Genomic DNA, 22275 nt, shown 5'->3' on the forward strand with positions numbered 1-22275 from the left:
ACTGTTTAAAGAAAAAAACAAAACGATCTGGGACAGCACAGGATTCAGCGCTTTAAACTGGGCTGAAGTTGAAGCTTTGCTTGATAAAAGCCCATCTCTCGAGTTTAATTGCACTGACAGTGACAGGCAAACGAGCTGCACTCCCACTATGAGACTTCCCTGTAACCTTGAAGCCGAGGACGGCCGAATGCATTAGCGGTGACAGAGACAGGCTGAGAACTACAAAGATTGACAGACTCAGACTGGCAGGACGAGAAACACAGAGAACTATTGTCCACTGTAGAGATTAAAAGCTTTGCTCTTGACTTGCCTTTCACCAACTCAAATCTAATATAGTCCTTTGGATTAGTCAAGAACCTTTTTTAAATCCCACTTACACACACAAAGATGCTTAAAAAAATACTGTCAAACAGACATAAAGTCAAAGAAGGAGGGATAAAAGTGAAAGAGGTTAACTGAGGGAAGCTTGTCTCTTACCCTCTCTGCACTGTTCCTTCGAAGAGTCCCCACCGGCAGCTTAAGCATCAGCCGGCGGGTTCTCCCGGGCGTCACCGCTCCCTGAACCACCATAGTACGCTCCAGAGTGCGCGTGTCTGTGGGTGTGAGAGCATGTGTGTGAGAGTGTGAAGTGGGTGTCCTCGCTGTCCCGTCCAGCCTGACAGCCGTAGTTCACGCGAGCTTGCGCGTGGCGGTGTTAGAGGGAAGGAAGAGTGTGATGTGAGCGTAGCTGTAGAAGTCCCACACGGGTCCTATGTGCCTCTCTCTGCTTCTGTTTCCCTCTGTGTTAAAAGGCTTCCCATTCTGCTCCACACAGTTACACTCCGCTCTGCCGCTCATGAGGTGAATGAGTGTGTAAGAGTGTATGGGAGGGAGAGGGAGTGTGCTTTGTCTCTCCTCTCTTCGCCCCTCTCCAGCTTTGGCAGCTTCCCCTCCCTTCCTCACATACTCACTTCCTTCAGTCAGGGGCTTAACCAGGTCACTGGATTAATGTGACGTTACAGCTCTTATTAGCATACGCACTTGTGTCACATGACTCAATAATTATTGTGTGTGAGCATATATACCCCCACCACCCACACAGCCCTTACAGGGAATCACGTGGGGAACCTCAAAAGGAATATGGGATGTTTTGCCATCTGGTAGGGAGATTATCTTCGAAATCCCACATCCCAGCTTTCTCTCCCTGCACTGTCTGGAATAGAACACAAAGGAAGAATACATACACACTCACTAGCATGCATCCTCACAGACCAGCATGCATGTTGCTCATGCATGCAGATATTGATCATATTATCACTCGGTTCTTTGCCTATATGGGGGCAACTGTGGCAATTGGCCAGAGTTTTTTCCACAAAGCTGTGACAGCAGTGGACAGTTTGGAGTATCGATCTGGCCTTTGCGGAGACCTTTTATCATGGTAAAACCGCAGCCGTAGAGATCTGCGACTAGCTGCGGCTTCATTCAGCTGAGTCAGTCCTCTGTATCCACCATTGTGGTCTTTACATGTCCATTAAAGCTATTGGAATCAAGAGTTACTGCTGCACCTTGTCATATCTACATCATCACTCACTCCTGTGCTCTTTTTTTACTCCGGCACATCAATACTAAGCTGTCAGCTGATTAAATAAAGTGAATCGACACGCGCTCACATATGCAAAGCTGTTAGGTATGCACATATCCATGCACACATGCACAGCTGCGCACATCTCGAGAAGGCAAGGTAACCATTGCTAACCAGTAACACTGGAAATATAAACCTGTAAGATTTAGCTTGGTCATCCCAGTCAAGAGGTGAACTGATGCTGGATCACAGAGCAAAAATTTAGAGTAAAGTGATTAAAATGAGCAAACTAACCAACTTCTTCCTTCTCCCATATCATTTCTTTAATTGAGGATCTCTGACAGCTTTCGTTACACGAGACTATATATGTCACACACACACAAACACACACACAAAAATACCCCACACATTGTGTTAAAGCCAAGAGCCAAGCATACAGGAGGAAATCATCTGCAGTGGTAATCCCCAGAAAGCATTATTTATTCATCACCCTGGCCTCCATCGGTGTGTGAGTGACTGTGGCCTACATGAGAAATATCAGAGGGCTATTTTTAAACTTGGTGTGCAGACATCCAGGTCTAACAGATAAGGAACCAAAATGACTTGGTTCATTTCTCTCTCCCTCTCTGCAATATGACTGGTACTCTGTGTGGTGTGCTTCCTTGACATTAATTCACATCGTGATGACATAGTTCAAGCTCTGCTGCTGATGTACTGTACATCCCCTTGACAGTGAGATGAAAATGCACCCTTCTAATAGAGCACTTAAAGTTTGGTTTGCGATCCTTTGTTCTCTTCTTTTTTTATTTGCTTCTTTATTTATTTATTTTTTGCTTGAAATGTGCAATAAACTCCTCAAATCCACAAAGGTGATAAGCCCTCTTCTTGACAGGAGGGAGAAAAAAATAAAGGCAAGTAAAAACAACATGCTACTATTCTTGATGCCTCGGGCTGCTTGCACAATGACCCATTTCAGTCAACAAGCACATAAAGCACATAAAAAAGTAAAGCAAACGGGATTTGCGCTCGGTAACAAAATACATGAAATATAAACCTGTGTACATGATAAAGAGCAAAAACATAAATTTGTAGGAAAAAGCTAGGAGATTCTGACAAGCTTTGCTTCACAAGCACCCGCTGTCCTCAAAGTGAACCATCAGCTATTAATACATTTGCAAAAAAAGAAAAAAAAAACTGCAGAGAGAGGAAGAGAAAGAAAAGAAAATCTACACCTGAGAGACGCTAATGAGGGAAACAAAGCAGCTGGATTGTCTGGGTTTTATTTCTGCTGTTCTTTTTTTGTGCGTGTCTGCTTAGTCTTTGTTCGTAGTTGCAACAATAAGAAGCGATGGTTCTCCAATGCTAGACTCCCGGCATTGTGATGCATTAATTTACCCTGATAACCCAGCCAGTCTCTGCCCACGGCTGTCTGACTCATCCCTATGGTCCTGCTCCTCAACTCTGTATGTTTGTGCGTCTGTGTGCGTGTGTATGTGTGTGGGAGTATGTGTTTATGGAAATGCCCTCTAGTTGGACCGACTCCCCGTCCCAAGCGGAATGGAGGGGGATTGACTGTTTACGTTTCAAGACACCACAAATTACAAAGGGTTGAGTTACAGCATCATCGCAGGCAAAACAGATAAACGATTGTATAGCTAAACAGTACCACCCTGATAGCGTAACTCGATTCGCTGCTCACTGTGTGCTTTCATCTGCGCTTCTACATGTATGCCAGCCTTGCATCTCCTGAGAGTGAGATGAGCAGAATGTGGGGCCTCCCCACCCTTCATCAGGCCAGAACCAATCATAATGACTTCTCCACAGGGAAGCATCCACTTCAATTACCATCTTCTCAGCAGTGTCTGTGTAAGAGAACCCGGGAAACACCATTACATGCTAAGAAAGGTAATGGATCGCCTGTGAGATTGTTTTATATGAGTCACAGTAAAAACTGGGGCATATTTGTGTTTCAGAGAGATTTGGTGCAACGCTAGGACAGGTTGTCCTGGTCAAACTGTGTCGCTCAGCACACATCTGCTCAACCTGTCTGTATGTGTGTGTGTGTGTGCGCGAGAGTGTGCGTGCAAACTGCAAACCTGCTTAGGTGTTGTTCCGTAATATTATTGTTCAAAGCGTTGGCACCAAAGCACTGCAGTCACGCTGTCTTTCTAGCCTTAGGAACACAGAAGATAAATGTGGCCTTTAATAAAATCTTTGTCCAAGTGCAGTCCACAAATACACTGCTATTATCCAGCCATCTATGTCTTAACAGAATTACAATATATCATTCCAATGGGCCAATCAGCAGTCTATTAGCAGGGCAAAAACACATTTGAATGTGGTGCTAGATGTGCAATATGCCTCAGAGAAAAGCATTCAAAGCTTCTGAATTATTCACCCGAGTGTGCTGGAAGCCCTGAGCGTGTGCTGGGCCAGCTGACATCCGAATCTGAACCATGATGGAAATTGAAGGATGAATGATAATGGCTCATCGGTTTGATCCGTCTGCACATAAAATGGGATCGAGTTTATGATAATTTTGTTGTTGTTTTTATTAAATTTATTTATTTAATTCTGTTTGAATGATCCTGCTGCCAAAGACTAATGCGGCAAGTAAATGAGATACATCTGATTGCAGAAACTGACTATATTACTATACTTTTCAAACTTCTTTTTCAAAAGAAATTTGAATAATATCTTTCAAAAAAAGAAGTTTCTCCGTTCTTGTAAATATTTTCCACTCAGTAAATCGTACAAGACCCCCATAAATAAAAACAAATTGATTCTGCTATCAAATATTAGTATAACCAAACTCTGATATTGCTTATTTCTCTCAGCTGTTGTTGCCCAAAAGCTATCAAAACACAACAATGAGCCATTGCTGCACTGGGGGACATAGTTTTTTTTTCTTTTGTTCCATTAACATGAATAGGGACTGTAGTTTATTTTGAGTCAATCCCCTGATTCTGCAACTGCAAATAGCCCCGCACAAGGCATTATTTACTTCTTCTTCTTTTTGTCCAGCTTTTAAATATTTATATCTCCAGTAGTAACAAATGGGCTTGGGGCTGCAGGATGCAGACAGTGTAGAGAAAGACGGACTCAAATAACAATGAGAGATCGACTGACACATGCTGGTTTTGTTCTTCTTGCAGGATTTTTTTTTTTGTTAATAAGAAAGATACTTAAGTCACATCTCAATCAATATCGAGATCAAAATATTTCAGATTAAAGGACAATTGATTGCTTGGGAGCAAACGGGAGAGTGAGTGACGAGGTGCAAACAGAAAGGGGAAAGAGGTCAGCTCGCACTAGCTGAACAATTTTGTCACTGGTCAGAGAACTGGTCAGAGAACACACCCATTACATAACAGAATACTCTCACATAATACACTCAGTCAATAGCCAATGTTTGAATCAACACATCTGCAGCAGTGCAGTCAAAAGAGAATAGTTTGCTAATAAAGAGGCTTTTTGTATGCATGTACTGTAGACACGCATGTTGTATAATTCCGTAGCAAAACTCTCATTGTGACAAGGAAGCGCTTGGTATCGGTACGTCACAGTGTTTGTGCTCCTGGCGGAGTGAATGCTCTCAGAGACCACAGGCCCTTTGTGACCAAATAGCTCTCCCAAAGATATAAACCAGTACTTTATGGCTGCTGGAAGCAGAGGAGACGATGGAGACGAAAACAAAAAAAAAAAAAGCAGAGCAGTGCATTACAGCTGTGATGGAAGCAAACCCATCCAGCTGAGGTCTTTCTCCTTTGGAAGAAACCGGGGGATGGGGGAGACGAGAAGAGATGTAGGACTAAGGAAGAGTAGGAGATGGAAGGATTAGTACCGCCTGCAGGCTGTATCATAGATGTGATGTTGGAAGAGATGATTGGGAGGTGTTTGTGGGGTGCACAAGGAGGAGATTCAATTAAACTACACAGGGATTGAATGCATTTTTAATCACACTGCCTCAGTTGCTGATGTGACAGTCAGCCTTTGTGCTAGATTGCGAGGCATCCTCTGCAAGAGGAGTTGCCATGCCTCCCTGTCTCTGTGTCTTCTCCTCTCCTCATAGCTCAGCAGCACAATGCACAACAGCTCTGGCGTGAGATGATATGATGCCAGAAACCAGTATTTCATAGCAACAAGAAAAAAATCCAATCAGCAGATACAGATCACATTACTGGTTCATTAAATTTCAAAGGAGCACACATGTGTGAGCTTATTTTAACAGTGTTGAATTAAAAAAACAACAACAACTTTGCTGACCCGAAATATCCAGCTTCCTGCGAGCGAATGTGGCAACAAAATAGTGACCTCCTTTTCTAGTAGTAAAAGAGGCTGTGAAGGAAGTTCATTGCCTCGGATCCTCTCAGCTTCCCTAAATCATTCATATGTGCAGCTGTGCTAATGAAAATAGCAGTGAGCCCTTGAATATAGCTGCGCACTTCACTGCTGCTCTAAGCCAGTGAGCAGCATAGATAGGGCTCTGGAGGTCTTTTTCTAGCAGAGGATGGAGAACTGCTGTCATTATTCTAATGATCCTTAATTTTCCTATAACGATCCTGGTCTCTGAGCTTAACTGTCCTAATTCACACATACACACAGTCAGACTTATTGAATACACACTTTACAACAAGGACGACTATATACAATATCACAGGCCTGATCCATAACACCATCTACTGCTGGTAAGTCTTCCAATATAAGTCCTTAATTCCCCCTTCCCTTACTTGATGGTTCACTGAAATAGGCTTCTGCGTAGCTCACGTCTGCATGTTGTGAGTGTTTGTGTATGCATGCATTGCCATATGCGCATACGTCTAGCCAGCAGTCTGGAATGTGTGCACACGATTTGAATATTTCTCATTTAAGTATGCAAAGTGGCCAGATAACCCTCTGTTTTCCACCCTCTTCCAGCAATTAGAGAAATAAATAAAAAAGCATTCTAATTAGGATGTTGAGAGGAAATGTAGAGGAAGGAAGCATTTTCCTTACTCCAATTTTTCCGTCCCACATGCGGTGCATGAATAATCCAAATGTTGCTCTGGCCATAAACAGTAATCTTTATTGCCATGGTCATAAATCATCCTTTGGATATACAGAAAGAAAATGACCAAATCTCCAAAGTAGTTTGATGGATCCGCGCATGCAAAAAAAAAAATCCCAGCATATTTCAGTGACACTGAAGCCCTGTGGCAGCGGATTGAATGCTGATAGTGCTCACTGAATATATATCTCAGGGAAGACAGATTACAGTTCCTTGAACAGATGCCTGTGCCTGTAAACAATATTAAAGGGAAACAGCAGCTTAACGACCAAACTCATTACAGCAGCCGGCAGATCAAAGCAACCAGGGATTCTGATGTCACATTTACAAAGTGTGTCTGTCTGTGTGTGTGTGCTGAGGTAGACCATGTAAGCTGCATGTGTTTTTGTATCTAAATGTCTGTGTGGGATGCAGTTCTAGCAGCCCAAAATGCTTTAGCAACCACAGGGATCTGAGTAATCTACCTCTATCCAAGCGTCACAAGCGACAGAAACACGCCTATCACATCCATCAGACTTTCCATCTACTTCTCATTCCTCTTTCATCCCCCATTTCCTCATTCTCGATTCCCAATTCCTTTACTTGGAGATTTCGTTCATTGCTAATCAAAAGATTTATAGCTATCGAGAGATAAATATGAAGGATGCAGACCACAGAAAGTAAGCCCACTGCCTACATTTAATACTTTCGAGTTGGTTGGACAAAAGCTCCTCATACGTTGAGTTAAAATTTCCAAAGTTTTAAGTCCCTGGGCTAACCTTATGTTGACTCACATATTAGGCCAAGCAGTTCAGGTTATATTCCTGGTCAGCCAATTTATTCCATAATTCTCCCTAAGCAGAGAATTTGATGGTTAATAAGCATGTGTTTTCAGCACCAATTAAGAACAGAGCATCTGGAATGTTGCATGAACATATGTCAGCCCCCATCTCCAGCTGAAATTATGCGCTGGAGAGGTCACCCATATAAAACACAGAGAAGATGGGTATATTAAAGCATTTTTTAAAGAGATGTTAAAACAATGTTGAGCAAGAGAAACTGTGGAGAAACTTACGAAAACGTCCATAAGCATGTGTTCCAAGGTCACCTCTAAGTCCTCGAGTCGTGCAGAAAGAGTCATCGTTCAACTGATCAACAACCACGGCAACAAAAAAAGAAGTAATTTTTCTACTAAGTACTTAAGAAAAATTCTCTTTCTCTCTTTTATTCAGTTCGCTCATGGGATTAATCCTCATAAATAACTTAAAGAAAGTAATAAAGCCATATCAGCTATATAATATCCAATTCTTCCAAGGAGTTGTGCCAGTAACAGTCCAACTTAACTTTTCAACAATTCACTTTTATTCTCCATCCACTGCAAGATTCCCAAATGGCCAGCTGTAACAAACAAGACTATCTCCAGCAAGTTTGGCTCCCAAATCTCCTCTTCACATCTAAGTTATGATCCATGAGAGAAATGAAGACACTGACAACTCCCTGGCAGAGGGAGGGCAGAGGGTGGTCTCACTGTTCTTGCTAGGATGCATAGAGGAGGCGTACGGCTTGATGGGAGAACTGACACTCAGAGAGGCAACTATTTTGTGACAAAGTCATATGTCTGACTTTTTTAATATCGCTCTAACATTTTCCAAGTTGTTTGAGTTATCTCTACCCTCTTTTCACATTTCTCTCTCCCCTTCTTGTTCTCGGCGCCTTTTCAGGTCTCTGTCCACAGTGGGCGTCTTTGTGCGGAGGGAGAGCCTGGGGCAGCTGATGCACAGTTCTGGGTGCTCTTGGCTGGGGTCATCCTCTCTCACACTGGGCCTCTCATCAATGGGCCTTTGTGGTAGCCTCATTAAGGGTTGGCCTTGGATGCTGAGGCTCTCATAGACACACAAGGGGGAAAACAAGAGCGATATGGCCTGGATCTATGACTGGAAGCTTATGTAACAGTTGCAGCAGGGGTGGGGCGGGGGTGGGGGGGGTTGTAGAAGGCAGGGTATGTGGGGGAGACTGGAGGCGGGAGGGGGAGAATAAGGGTGCATAGCCGAGGGGGCAGTAATTCAGTAAGAGGGGAAGGAGAGCAGAAGCGAGGGGAAGCGGGGAGACAGAGGATGTTGGTGGGACACTCCTTGGAGAGTGGTTGCTTCTGTTTTTCTGGCGGGAGCCGGTGGAATGTACCCCCCACCACCACTATTCTGTGTTCATTAACAAGAAAGAGAAAAAACAGAAAGGCCGGATCAGACTGAAATGAGTTTAGCTGGGCTGGACCAACAAACAGGATGTGAGTGCACAGAGGAAGACTTTCTGCATTTACTATCAGAATTCAGGCTACAACAGGAAGCTGCAGAAGATCATAGTAACAACACAAAAGTCCGGAAATAAGCCAAAGGACTAATTAAGCAACCAGTTTCAGACATAATAATTAATTAATGTCCCTGCATTGTTTAAGCTGATGGTCACATCCATCATCGTCTCCATCTTTTGACTCCACAATTAACCGTTTTCTAACTGCTCCAATTACTTCATCTCTCACTGGGTGTCACAGACATCCCTCTAAAAAAATTTTTCGAGCCAGTCCTCCTCGTCCTGCCCTATTTTCCTAATCCATGCACTCCCAGAATGCCAATGGCCTATGCTCTCTAAACTCTCTTGGGTGTGAGGTCATCATGAACTCATGAACTCATCAGTCCTCACATTCAACTCTGCAGTCCAGAGGACTGGGGTGCAACTCACAGTTTTGCACTGTGATTTGATGTTGTTACGTCCCTGCAAATGAAGTCTAGGGGAAGGGGTGGGGAACAGTAACAAATAGGGCTGGGAAAGAATGAAAAGGAAACCAGACAGAGAGGTTTAGCATAAACACACATATAAGGACACATTCAGACCCCATAATACACACAACTGGGTGTTAAAGAGTGCACATCCATCAGTCCTTTGTTGCCCTCAGGAGGCCATCCCGCCTTCCTGAAGCTCCTAATGCTGACTGCTGTGAATATGTAACACCCATAATAACTTAGAAATATCACTCTAATTTTCATCTGCATGCTGCATGAATTATAAATATCTGCTAGCGTGGTGAAGATTGATAGTATATGACCATTAAGACTTGCGAGGCAGGCAGCTCATGGAGTCCGAATGCCAAGAGGAGTGTAGAGATAGCGGCAGGTAGCCTAGCCTAGCATTTATAATTAGAGAAGAGCTTAACCCCCAACTGAGAGACAACGCAGGACAGCATGTCCCGGTGTGACTCCTTCTTGGCACGAGCAGGGTTAAAACCCAGATTTCTCGGTATAATCTAGACTGTGTGTCTAAGGGAACATAAATGAAGACAGTGGAATGAATCCTCTGTGCAATGTTTTTACGACAGGTGACTCACAGAGAGCTGAATATCTCCTCACCTCTTTGGATAAACCAATTATGTTCCCTCATGCACAACTGCAAACTCACAGGCACTAATAAATGTGCATACTCGAACATATTGGCATGCGACTGACAAAGGTTTAATGTAAGACTGCTTTGCGTCGATTATCATATGCACAGATACACAAAGACTACCATATGTATTCATATACATATATATAAAAGTAGAATTAAATACTAGCTACTTCAACAAGCATATTGAACTATATTTAACCGTTATATGCTTTGTCACCCCCTTTAGCTAAAAAGCTGCAGTGTATGCTGTACTTTAATATGAATCAAGCTGGAACAGTGAGATGTTTATTATTTTTTGCAACCATAAGTTTCCTCCTGAAAGCTGACCGTCCCACTAATCCCATAATCAGAAAGAGCACCAGAGTGGCAGCAGTTCAGATTGTGCATCACAAAATGGGCCTTTAACAAGACTCTCTGATTCTTCTTCACACTCAAAGCTCCGAGGACAGTTTTTCTCTTTAAATCTAATTTTAGGCGAGAGTACAGAGCGTGCGCCTGTGTGAGCCTGATTGATCATGATGTCCACCTGGTGTGCAAAATAGGGATATGTGCTAATCAAACTCCTGGCAGCCTTCCAAGTCAGTTGAGGTTTGTATACATACAAGCATTCAAAAATAGTAGGGCCACCTATTCCAGACATGTTGATAAAGCCTCTTAAGCACCTGTCTCCACCTAACTGTCGAAAGAGTTTACTGCCAGCTTTAACATTGGACGGGAAGGCATTTAAGTCCAAGCACTGCACTTTACAAGCTCGCATGCCTGTTGTGGTGACCGCATATGGTTTGACTGGCCAGTTAAATGTCATTGCGTGATGCGTTTTCTCTCTGATTAAAGCTCTAGCAGAAATTTTTACATGATGCAAATGTTTTTGTCTTTTTATCTTTGCTGACAGTTTGTCTCTTTTTCTCTGGGTTATAAACGACAGGCAGCGCAGATGCAAAGGATTCTGCTAAATCATTCACTTCATCGCTGTTAGTAATGAGAATTTTGCTGTGTCATTCCGCAACCCAAATCTGTCATTCCACAATGCAGGGAATGGCTCTGTGTCTGTCTGTGAGACTGTGTGCATTTGTGTGTGTGTGTGTGTGTGTTTGCAGCATTTCTAGAAATACCTGTGAAGAGTGAGGCAGGTGCACGCTACTATCTTATGTCATTCTGCAGTGAAAGTCACCTTGGATTTTAAAGGGACCCATTCACACTCAGACCGCAGAAAATATCCTTTGAAAGATCAGAGGAGAAAATGAAAAGAACTTCTGATATGCGAGGGGATCAGAAGCCATTCACAAGAATAATACACACCTTACACCTTTTCTCCCTTGGTTGGAGCCGCTGTCTTGCTTGTTCTATACACAAGCCACTCGCCACAGAGTATGTGTGTGTCTTGGATGCACTGAGCAGACAGAATGCGACAGAGGCATATTTTAGGGCCTGGTTGTATGAAGGCACTGGATTGAGTCATGCTCCAGGATTTTCTGCCCCAGTAAACTTAGCCCACTTTACCCAGTGCCGAGGAGATTCACAGCCTCCGCTATGCAGGGAAACAAACAGGGATAGACGTATTCAACCACACCATAAGAAAACACTGTTTCCTTGATTTAACAATTAACACTCAGTTTAAAAATATGCACGCTCGTCTGCCTGCAACTCTGCCCAACTTTTTATGAATTACTCTAGCATGCAAGCAGCACACTCACATCAACTTAGGATCAAGACATGCACGTGAGGCGCTCTCCCCCCAAACTCAGCACACACACAGTTGGGAATCTGATTTGTAGCAGTGTGAGCGTTAAATGTTTGATGATGCGGCTACATATTTAATCTTTACAGACCAGATCATGGTGGGAAATGGGTTATACACGATTGTACTCCCAACGGAAAACATTGGGTTACTGAGGGGGGAAAAAGAGGCAAACATGGTTTTAAGCTTTTAATATGTTTCTGTGACATCTTAATTGCTATTTCTAAATTTGGAGACATTCAGTTTAGACATTAATAAGCAAATCTGCAGTTTAAGTAAACATCAGTGTTGAATGCCAGGCATTTTTCAACTCGAAGTTATTTTAATGTTTTGAATTGCTTTGGCAACAGAGATTACTGCTGAAACCCCATAAACTAATGTAAGTGTTCCTGTATTGCTCACACCCATGCCACACAGTTCTCATTCTTTAGACCTTTGGCTCGGCCATATTTGTCTACATGCAGGATGCAGCTGTGCTTATAACTCTCGTAAACCTCTCAGCCCGTCGTAACTACACAACTCTCCTCCTTTATAGACATTAAATCATTATGATCCCTCAGGCACGCGGGCCACAAATTAACGAAGCATGTGCATAAACAAATACAAAGTACAAAGAGGATGCACCTGTAAACCCCCCCCCCCTCCCCCCACACTCATACTTGCATTTCCTCATGCTTCTAATGAGCTAACATGAACTAGTCATGCTATAACCCTCAACACACATGCATGCTTTCTCCCAGGAGGGCAGTAACCCAAGCCAGACGGTGCCAGCTCCACCTCTTGCTGCAGGCATGGGACTAAGCTGCTTGTTACTGTACAGATGGGCCCCACACCTCTGACAGGTGCTCCGGCTCAGCTTCTACCACGCAAACCAATGGCAAATGCATTGCCAAATGACTCAGGCTTTGTCTTTTTTAACGTGCAGAGGAGGAAGGGAAGGAGAGCCCCCCCGGGGTACAGCAAAAGAAAGACGTAATTTGAGGAGATCATCTCCACCTCCTGACATTACTCGAGGCCATCCTTCTCATCATTGCGAAGGGAAAATGTCGAACAACATGGCAGCTTGTGTTTATGGTTTTATTCGCTGTATCAGAACTGATAGTCAGCTATTACTCGCCTTATCTTTTAGCAAACACTTCACCTTATTTGTGTTTCTCTGCTGTGCAGAACGAATGGATGGGATGAAAGAAGAATCCAGAAAGACACTGGGTTTATAGAGAGAGGCAGCCTGATGCCACCTGGGGCCATAGCCAGACAAACCAGTCACCTCCCACCCTCCTCTGTCTTTGTCCTTGCTACACCTCCTCATCTGCACCCCAGTCAAAGAAAAGATGTGCTGTGACAGACAGTGCTTGATCACTCCTGGGTCTGTCCAAGCCAGGGTCACGTCCCATGATATTTACCACATATTTACATTCAGAGCCAACTATTGCCATGGGAACAGAGGTGCTATGCAAACTATGAAAGGGAAAGGAAGGAATAAAATGGTATAAGCTGACCACATGAAACATTAAGGACTGGAGGGAGACGAGAGAAAGTCTGCTGGGAGGGAACATGGGGGGCAAATCCCACGTAATTGCCCCTCTAGCAGACAGCAGGGGTAATAGGATGGCCACTCAGTCACTGACACAGCTCATAATTATTAATCAAGCTCAGCATTTAACATATGCTCCCCTCCCTTTCAATCCTCACTCACTGGCGCCCCATCATTTTCCTCTCTTGATTTCACTTATTCTTTCATTGCTCTTCTTTCCACTCACTGTCTCTCGTGAACAGCAGGAGATACAGGATGAGGTCATTGATTATATACCTCACTGTTCTTCATTCAACACACACAGATGATCTCCTGTTCTGAACCTGGGTACTCCACAACCACTGCGTTGCTGAGAAAGTTGTGATGACAATGATGAAAGGAAATGCGGTGTACAGTTTTGCTCTTATCTGAACCAAACAGCCAGCGCTCATACACAGCAGAGCAGCAGACCACTGCCGATTAGAGCAGAGGGTCTCTGCTTATTGGCCCCATACATCAGAAAGGACACAATGAACAGCTGACAGCTGCAATCTAAAGCAACATCAGGAGTTTTTTTCTTTCTCTTGCCTTCTTGATGCTTACCGATGTGAAGAGGAACTTCAAACCTTCATATCCAAGAACGAAGTACAAAAATAACTTCAGGGCCCATCGGGACTGCTCTTCCTCAGGTGGACTTTCAAGTGCTGAGCTTGTTATTCAGAGGAGCCTTGGGAAAGATTAGGAATCCCATCGCACAGCACACTCTGGTGGTAAGAGGGTGGAATGCACTGCATACGTGAAAGTAGTGTAAATGGTGAATAAATGAAGACAAACAGCTCATGTGAATGTAATTAAAGCATATCGGGGGGAAAATACACTTGAAAAAAGGCACAGCAGATAAAAGCTGATCTAGAGATCCACAACAGCAACGTTTCTACAGGGCGGTTACCACTGAACTCACCTGGCAGCTCTAAGAAACAACAAACATTTGCTCTCAAGAACTTTTTTATGTTTTAGGTATTTGTACTGCACCATTATTTCTAAGCTGCTCAATTCAATGCCAATGTACATAATAATACCCAACATCCACCTGCACCCATTTTAGAAACCTGTTAGACGACATTTCATGTAAGATTGATGGTGTACTGAATAAAAGAAGTTGGACTCGTCTTCATGATCTGCTTTTTACTTTTGTGTGTTATTAGACACTTCCTTGGTTTTGTTCAACCTCTGCACAAGTGCTGACATGCATTTTGAGCATTATGCATGTCCTGTGTTTAACAAAAAGATACTGGGAGGTTAATGGTTAGCAACGATATTTATTAGTATTTACCAGAATTAGTGCATCAACCTTTGCCGGTGCGTGTGTCTGCGTGCGTGTCTTAAATGTTATTCTGTAATTGCAAGAAAATTAAAGTAGAAGGGTTAAATCCAGATGTTTTCCATATAAAATATATATATCTACATTAACTTGTGCCGTTTTATAACTACATATATTAATTTAAATCACTTGAAAAAAACACACACACACAAAAAGATGTACATGCAAACAAAGCACACAGCAAATAACACCAGCTGCTGCTGAAAACCAGACACATCCGCATACAAACACCTCAAGACGTTTATTAATGGCCTTAACTGCAATGGCAGATGCTCACATCTGTTCAGAAGAAAATGCACATCCGTGTATGTGCAGACACAAATACACTCAGGGGTGAGTTATAAATCTGACACACGTCACCTTTAATTGCTCTAACAAGCCATAATGAGAGCATCAGAGGTCAGAGAGACACTTAGGATGATGTAAATATTCCTAGGAGGATGGATGAGCATCAATCTGGCAATGCTGATTTCATATTTTGGTTTAATTCAGCGTAATGGCAGCTGTCTACACAGGGGAGAAGAGAGGTAATAGGATACCTGGCAAACACTGCACAGAGTCCACAGATTGAAAAGGATTGGTGGAAAGAATAGAAATGTAAAATAAAACACCCAGCATTTAGATCGCTTATGCAATAAGCAGTAAAATGCATGCTTTTTATTTAAGGGAACTCAAAGGTTTTATGTCTTAGTCCTAACTGAGAATTGTCAAGGTGTCTTAAAGAACCCCCTACCCCCTCCAAGTCCAGTCTTTGACTATAAGCAGATTCTTTCCCCTCCTTTATCCCGCCAACGTTACATCTTTTCTTCTTTTTCTCCATCCATTCATCCTCCTATCTATCAGTTTTTCTAAGCAGTCCTGAACCCACCCCTCCCAGCCCCACTGCTAGGAAACTGACAAGCCAACATCAATTAAGCTGTCTAGTGGCACCGCATGGGTCCATATGTCTGGGGCTGTACACATAGATGTTATGGAGCATGCAAATTGACCAGTGTGCATGCGTGTGTTTGGGGATGTGCACATTTTGAGTCTACAATGCATCTGTATGCAAAAGCGCTCAATGTCTTTGTCTCCTTGAGCAGCCATGTACATAAATCATGAATTAGCCATTAGCGCACTAGAGCGTAAAAACCGTAAATGTAAAACTGTTAAATGCTGTTTGATTAAAGACATTTGGGAAAAAAACAAGAAGGAAGCCTCACTAAACCTAAAAGGAAACAATTGAACTTAAAATTCTACTAGAAATCTTCATAAAGTGCAAAACTGTATTTTGGTCAACAGACCTAAATACTGTTTTATAGTACCTGAATTTGAAAAAGACAATGTTTGTTTCGTTGTTGTTTTTTGTATTAGTGTTTATCATCCTTTTTTTTCTTCTTTTTTTTTTAAAAATTCGTACGGGCACATTTGGTGTGCTCTGTAGTTTTTGTTGATGTTAACACGCATCGAGTCGAGTGGGTTCAGTTTCTTCTTTTTATCTGCTAGAAAAAAATTCACCATGAGGCAATATGCTAAATGGATACCCAAGCAAACAGCCATCAGCACAGCAATAAAATCCTTTGCAGCTTCACATTTGCTGCTTTGACAATTAAGCTTATCCAGGTTAGAAGCCAGAAACTCCACAGCCACAGGCTGAAATTGAGACTCGTGGCGGTGGTGGTGGTGGAGTGATTGCAACTTTCTAATAAAGCTGGAATTCCTCAGTGCATGCGAATGGGTCAGAATGGTGCAACTGTGATTTATTTATTTCTTAACACCATTACAAATACAAATAAGTATGCCTCTTTTCTCTCTCTACCTCTCACCTCAGGGCAGTTATATGGTCAGCCAATCAAATCTGAGTAGACCTGCTAGTAACCGCTGCAAGCTTACTCTCTTCATCTATAAAAGGTCACAGTTCAGAGCCCAGGGGAAGACATATAGGGTGGCTTAAAGTATGGGTGTAATGGGCTAGAAATGGTGAGTCTATGATGGTGCAGAGGGGAAAAATGACAGAGTAAATGGTGGAAGAAGTGCTTAAGTGTGGATGACTAGAGGAGATAAGAAAATGATTTATGGTTTCAGGGGAAAAAAAAAAAAGAAAACTCTTATTTCCTGGGTAAGAGTATGCATGAGTATTTGTGTATTTATAAAATTCATCTGTGCAACATAGCTGAACAGATAGGGTGATGTATGATACCTCTTAGAGCCAGTGTCACCCACTGTAGGAATTCTGACACTACTAATCCTCTGTAGGTTCATTAGAGATACTTGTGTGGTTGAGCAGTGGTGATTACATTCTAATACAGGAAATATAGCATTACATTTGCCATTTGGATTGTCTAAAGGCTTACGGCAGTGCAGTCAATGTCTCTTGAGACGCTATTCTATATAAGTACATAGATAGAGTCAATATCTAATAATGGGACTGCTGCAGGCTTTTTTATTTTAAAAGATAGGGTTTAAACACTGACAGAAATAAATGCACCACGCTATAGCGAAATTATCTTTACGACGGTTCTCGTGTTATGTGCTCTACCTATCTATGTGAAGACTAATTCTGCCCTCCCATCTTTCAATTGCTTTCTGTGAAATTATTTTAAAACGCCTCAAGACTAATGACAGCCAATGAAGTGGAAAATCTGCACCCCGCGTTTCCATGACAACATCAAGTGCTTGGTTTGCTTCTCCAGTTGTTCAATTGCGCCCTGATTGATCTCATCGTTTGGAACTCTTCAAGGGGACAAGAGCCCATTTGACATGCTTGACACCAAAGGGTACGCTCAAATGCACACACATTTACACGACCAGAGGTGGTGCATGGCCGCTGGGCTGCGTCTTCAAAAATGGGGAAAGAGACGTTCAGCAGAGAGGAAACGCTTCAAACAGGGAACTGTGGGAGGAGGACTCTCTCAACATGGCATCCCGCCGATCTAATCTTACTCTGCAGAGCAAGAGTTGAGCCTCTTTTTATCTTAATCTGCCTCTCTGCATGTCATCAGTGCACGGGTGTTGCAGGTGGGTTTGTGAATTTTTGTGAATTAACAGACGCTAATAAGGATAATATATAGCTAATAAAGTTCATATATATTATATATATATATTATCGGAGCACTAGGTGCGGTGACTTCCAAATTAGGCGAGTGGCTCCAGCAGATCCCAGGAACAACATCGGAGATCTCTGTCCAGAAGAGCACAGTCCTAGGAACAACTAAGATACTGCGCAGGACCCTCAAGCTCCCAGGCCTCTGGTAGAGGACCTGAGCTTGAAGGATTGACCACCCGTAGGGGCGAGTGGGGAATATATATAATAATATCAACAATAATCTTTAAAGTATTATCACCATATACAGATGTGTGAGGCAAAGCATATACAATATCATATGCGCCTTATACAACTATCAGAGCTGTTGTGTACCTTTTGTCCAAATGGGACAACGTTTCAGTACAGGAATAACACAGCAAGTAGTTGCACTCTAACATTACCTGTGATTGTATTCTACATCATTCAACATTGTAAAATGACATTTAAGAACATTAAAATGCACAAACATAACAATAGAAATGTGGCTGAAGAGGTGTGCCATTTATACACAGTCCCATGATATCATAGGGCAGCAGCGCAGCTGTTTGTACTTCAGCAAAAAACTATAATCACAACATAAAATCCAATGCAGCCCATAACGGAGATTTCCCTTGACAGTGCATTTATTAGGCTAAGATGATGACAGCTGGGAGATGTGGCTCTACATTCAGTGTACATGTAACTGTGTGTGTGTTTGAGTATGTGTGTTCATGTGTGTGTCTGTGCCTCAGAACCCCAGCATGTGTGTTTGTTTGCATTTGCCCCATGTGGTTTCAGCAACCAGACATCCCTCTGCTGCGTACTTTGGCCTTTAAATGCTGCCAGCTAACCTGCTGTTCATTGTGAGAGAGAGAGAGAGGGAGAGAGAGAGAGAGGACTGAGCAGGCTGCCAAATGCAGCCCCACCTTTTGCTGCAAATCTGAAGCCCACCATCCTGGCCTTTCACTCGTAATTATATTAATCCAGACAGCGAGGTCGGCTTCAGGCATGCACGTATGGAGAACACAACAATTTGGGATTTTTTTTTTCTTGGGGGGGGGGGGGGGGGGTGCAGTGCATCCTCAGGGAGGGAGGTGTGTGGATGTGTGTGTGTTATTTAAACTGGGTATTCTTTAATGGACTAAGTGCATGTTTGCAGAAGAGTGTGTGTGCATGTGCAAGCCCATGGCCATTTTTCTAATGGCACCATCTGTCATGGGCATCTGGACAAACACACACACACACACACACACACACACACACACACACACACACACACACACACACACATTAGGGCTGAAGGATTCAGGGAAATATCAAATTCTGATTTTCTTCAAAGCTATTGCAGTCCTTTTTAGTAAAATGGTGCACGTCTGTATTCACCATGTGACCACATTTGTTACTTTTTGGATTTTTGAGACATTGCGATGAGATCCTATGAAAACATTAATTGCTCTGCATTTTAATGCAAGCATGATAAAAAAACAAATGTTTTTTAATTATCAAAGAGCATACGCTCACACACACACGCACAAATTCTCATGTGAAGAAATACAACCAGTTGAGGAAAGAGCCTGGAGATGAGAGAGGCAGTGACATAGTGCTGAAAGAGAAAGCGAACTAAACAACACGAGTGAGAGAGGAAGAGCAGAGGAGTCTCTCTGGTTAGACTGACAGAGCATTGACAGGGTTAATCTCTAGATAACTACTCCTCATTGATCCACTAACATACAGGAGGAGCTGATTGGAGAGAGGATACACAAGACACACCCCCGCACATTTACGCCGTACGGTGTGCACAAAGCGTGCCCTATAAAAGCACACACGGTCTCCAGAGAAAGATTTCTATGAAGTTTGAGCTCCTTGTTCTACTGACCTATATGCATATATTAGACACAAGAAGGGGAAACCTACAGGGAACTCTATTTTTCTTTTTAGGAGTCTGTGAGCGCATCTTTCGGGTTTGCAAGGGCCAACAGAATCTGGATGTACCCTCAAGTCTCTCGTTTACAAAAAAACAAAAAAAACAAGAAGAGGACAGTGCGCAGAGTTAAGATAAAGTTTGGAAATTAAGTGCAGTGAGATATTTGTCCTGACTAAAATAAACTGCAACTGTAAGAGCACATTGAAAGACACAGAGAAAATATAATAGCAAGGGGTACATGTGAGCAAAGTTTATGGACTAGCTACTAACAAACTAGCTACTTTTTTTCAGATTCCCCTCAGGATTACTTTGCTTACTGCATCCTGTATGCAATGTGTGTGTGTGTGTGTGTGTGCGTGTTGACCTGTTTTTCTGCTGTATGTAACTATGCACAGGCAACACAGACGCACAGCTCACTGATGCTTATTTTCATTTTCCTGCATCAGTGGCCTTTACTGTCATCCAAATAAAGAAAGAGAGTGCACATGGAAAAAAACTTGCTGGATTGAAGTAGAGAGAACAGGAGCTTTGGGGAGATATGACTACAGCTCTTCTAAAGGCCACTCGATAGCTGACACGGCCCTCTCAGCACAATTTCCCCATTTTAGTGAGCTGAGGATTAGGAATAGTGGAGCTTTTACAGGCTATAGCTGGTTCAATCTCTTAGTAGGTGTTGAACATCTTTTTGCACACCCTTGGAGTAAGATTCAGAAAGAATGAACTATTTAGTGGCTAAAATGGTCCTAAATGGGATAGCATTTTTTCTTTTCAGTTTCTTTTATTTACTTCAGGTGCAGTATTTGCTGTGAGAGTAGATGGCTCCACTTCTGTTGAGAAACAACACAGCATTACGCTGCTTCTGAAAACAAATATCTGGGATTTATTACCTTCCGTACTGTTCCTGAAAGCCACAAATCAAAACTCCTGCTTTCACTACATACGCCCTTTTATCTCAGAGGATGAGAGTAAGTGTATTAAGATGAGATTATGCAGCATAAACTTTGACAGACTCCTGCACTGGTTCATCACGCTGTGATTCATAAATCCACTGAAAGTGACTTTGATGCCAAAACAGAGATACCCACATCAACTGTGGGGCATGTGAAGCTCAATGTGGCTGATGAAGATAAATGCAAAAAGTCATTTAGTTATTGAAAATGATTCCAACAGCTCTGTGGAAAATCTGTCCAGGGTGGCAGACAGCACAGATATAGCAGACTTGATTCGGCGCCATATCTCTGAAGCCAAGTCTATCTCCAAACAGCCCGCTAACACTCCCCTTTGGATTAAAGCACGGGCCGATCTGCAAATACCAATTACATCGCTCGCATTAACTGCCAAATACACGACAAGGGGCAGACAGACAGGCAGACGGACAGGTGGGCAGACAAAAAGGATGGAGAAGCAAGAAAGATCTGGCTTAAAACACCAGAAGAATTTGGGCGAATCCAAATGCACAAGGGAAAAGAATAAAAGGGTCAAAACTCCCACTGAAAAGAAGAGAAGGAGTGTGAGTTGTAAAGGCGAGAGAGGGAAGGTGAGCAGACGGGGGTACTCATGTGTGACAATCCCATCAGGTCATCCCAGTGTCTCAAACCTTTCAGCATCTTCGCACATCGAAGCTTGTGTGTATGAACTATACCTGCAGGTTACAACAGAAATAAACAGCCTATTAAAATGTATGCAAATTCTCATATGTATGGGAATTTATTTTATGCTGCACGGGTCGGTACCAGTGGTGATAAAATGAGTGCTGCTAAATCATCTTTGTCCTCCCAGGAAGGGGGAAGCAGGTAAAATAGTAACAGAGGGTCCAGCTAATAAGTTATTTATTTCCTGCGCCTGATTTAGTGTTGGATTAATGGCTGCTGAGAAACTTCTACAAAATCATTCCCATCTCCTGCAAAAATAATGCAGTAATGCTTTTATAAACATCAATATATACTGTATGTATTTAGTAACACAAACTGCCATCCAGAAGAAGCAGCAGGGTCAAAACGTACAAGGAATGACACCTCTCAGTCTCGATTACTGTCCTCACATTGGTGCTGAATAAACTCCCTGGTACTGTACGTTCTAAAGTAACACACAATCGCTAACACAGACAGACACATATAATTTACTTCTCTCACAAGCCTTTTCTGTGTGCTTCAGGCTCAATCACTGTCCAACAGATGCTGAGTACAGGGTACAGCCTATAGTCAACTATGCCGGACAGGGACATGAGCAACTAATACAAAAGGTCATGTTTAACGGGAACAATAGTGAAAGGCCACTTTCAGATATTCATCCAATTCACTGCACGGCTCCTCCCTTGCACCTCTTTCTGTGCTCCTTCTCTACCATAAATCAAAAGGCCAGTGGTTTGTGCTGAATGGAGATGGGCACCACTTTGAAAACACTGAGTCATTCTTTCAAAGCAATCCCTTGTTAATCTGTTCACACGCACACACGCACACACACACACACACACACACACACACACACACACACACACAGACTGCATGCAAGCTGAAACTAAATTTCAGGTTTAACATTTTTACCTACACACCAAACTGAGACGTGCGCCTCCCACTCTCTCCCTGCATCCTGCCTACAATTTCTGATTTATTTCAGCAATCATGCAGCTTTTAGGGCACGCCATCTCACTC

At 42.8% G+C, this 22275-nt stretch overlaps 1 protein-coding gene across 5 annotated transcripts in view; it reads right to left on the minus strand.

Moving 5' to 3' along the window:
* frmd4a (FERM domain containing 4A) overlaps positions 1-22275 on the minus strand; it is a 97730-nt gene that overhangs the window by 54187 nt on the left and 21268 nt on the right. For 2 of the 5 annotated variants that reach the window (XM_086298458.1, XM_086298457.1), the window contains exon 1: positions 478-928. The exons of 2 other annotated variants lie outside the window; for them this stretch is intronic. In XM_086298458.1, coding sequence (XP_086154584.1) covers positions 478-570 — 93 coding nt within the window. In that variant the 5' untranslated portion in view covers positions 571-928. Of the gene's footprint in view, positions 1-477; positions 929-7662; positions 8257-22275 lie in introns of those variants that run through there. One more of the 5 variants, XM_086298459.1, reaches the window with a different exon arrangement.

Source organism: Aulonocara sp. 'chitande type north' Nkhata Bay, linkage group LG7, assembly GCF_057382095.1.
Source record: "Aulonocara sp. 'chitande type north' Nkhata Bay isolate Kocher_YH1m ecotype deep benthic linkage group LG7, A_spYH_male_GT1.1, whole genome shotgun sequence".
In the NCBI taxonomy this organism is placed as follows: domain Eukaryota; kingdom Metazoa; phylum Chordata; class Actinopteri; order Cichliformes; family Cichlidae; genus Aulonocara; species Aulonocara sp. 'chitande type north' Nkhata Bay.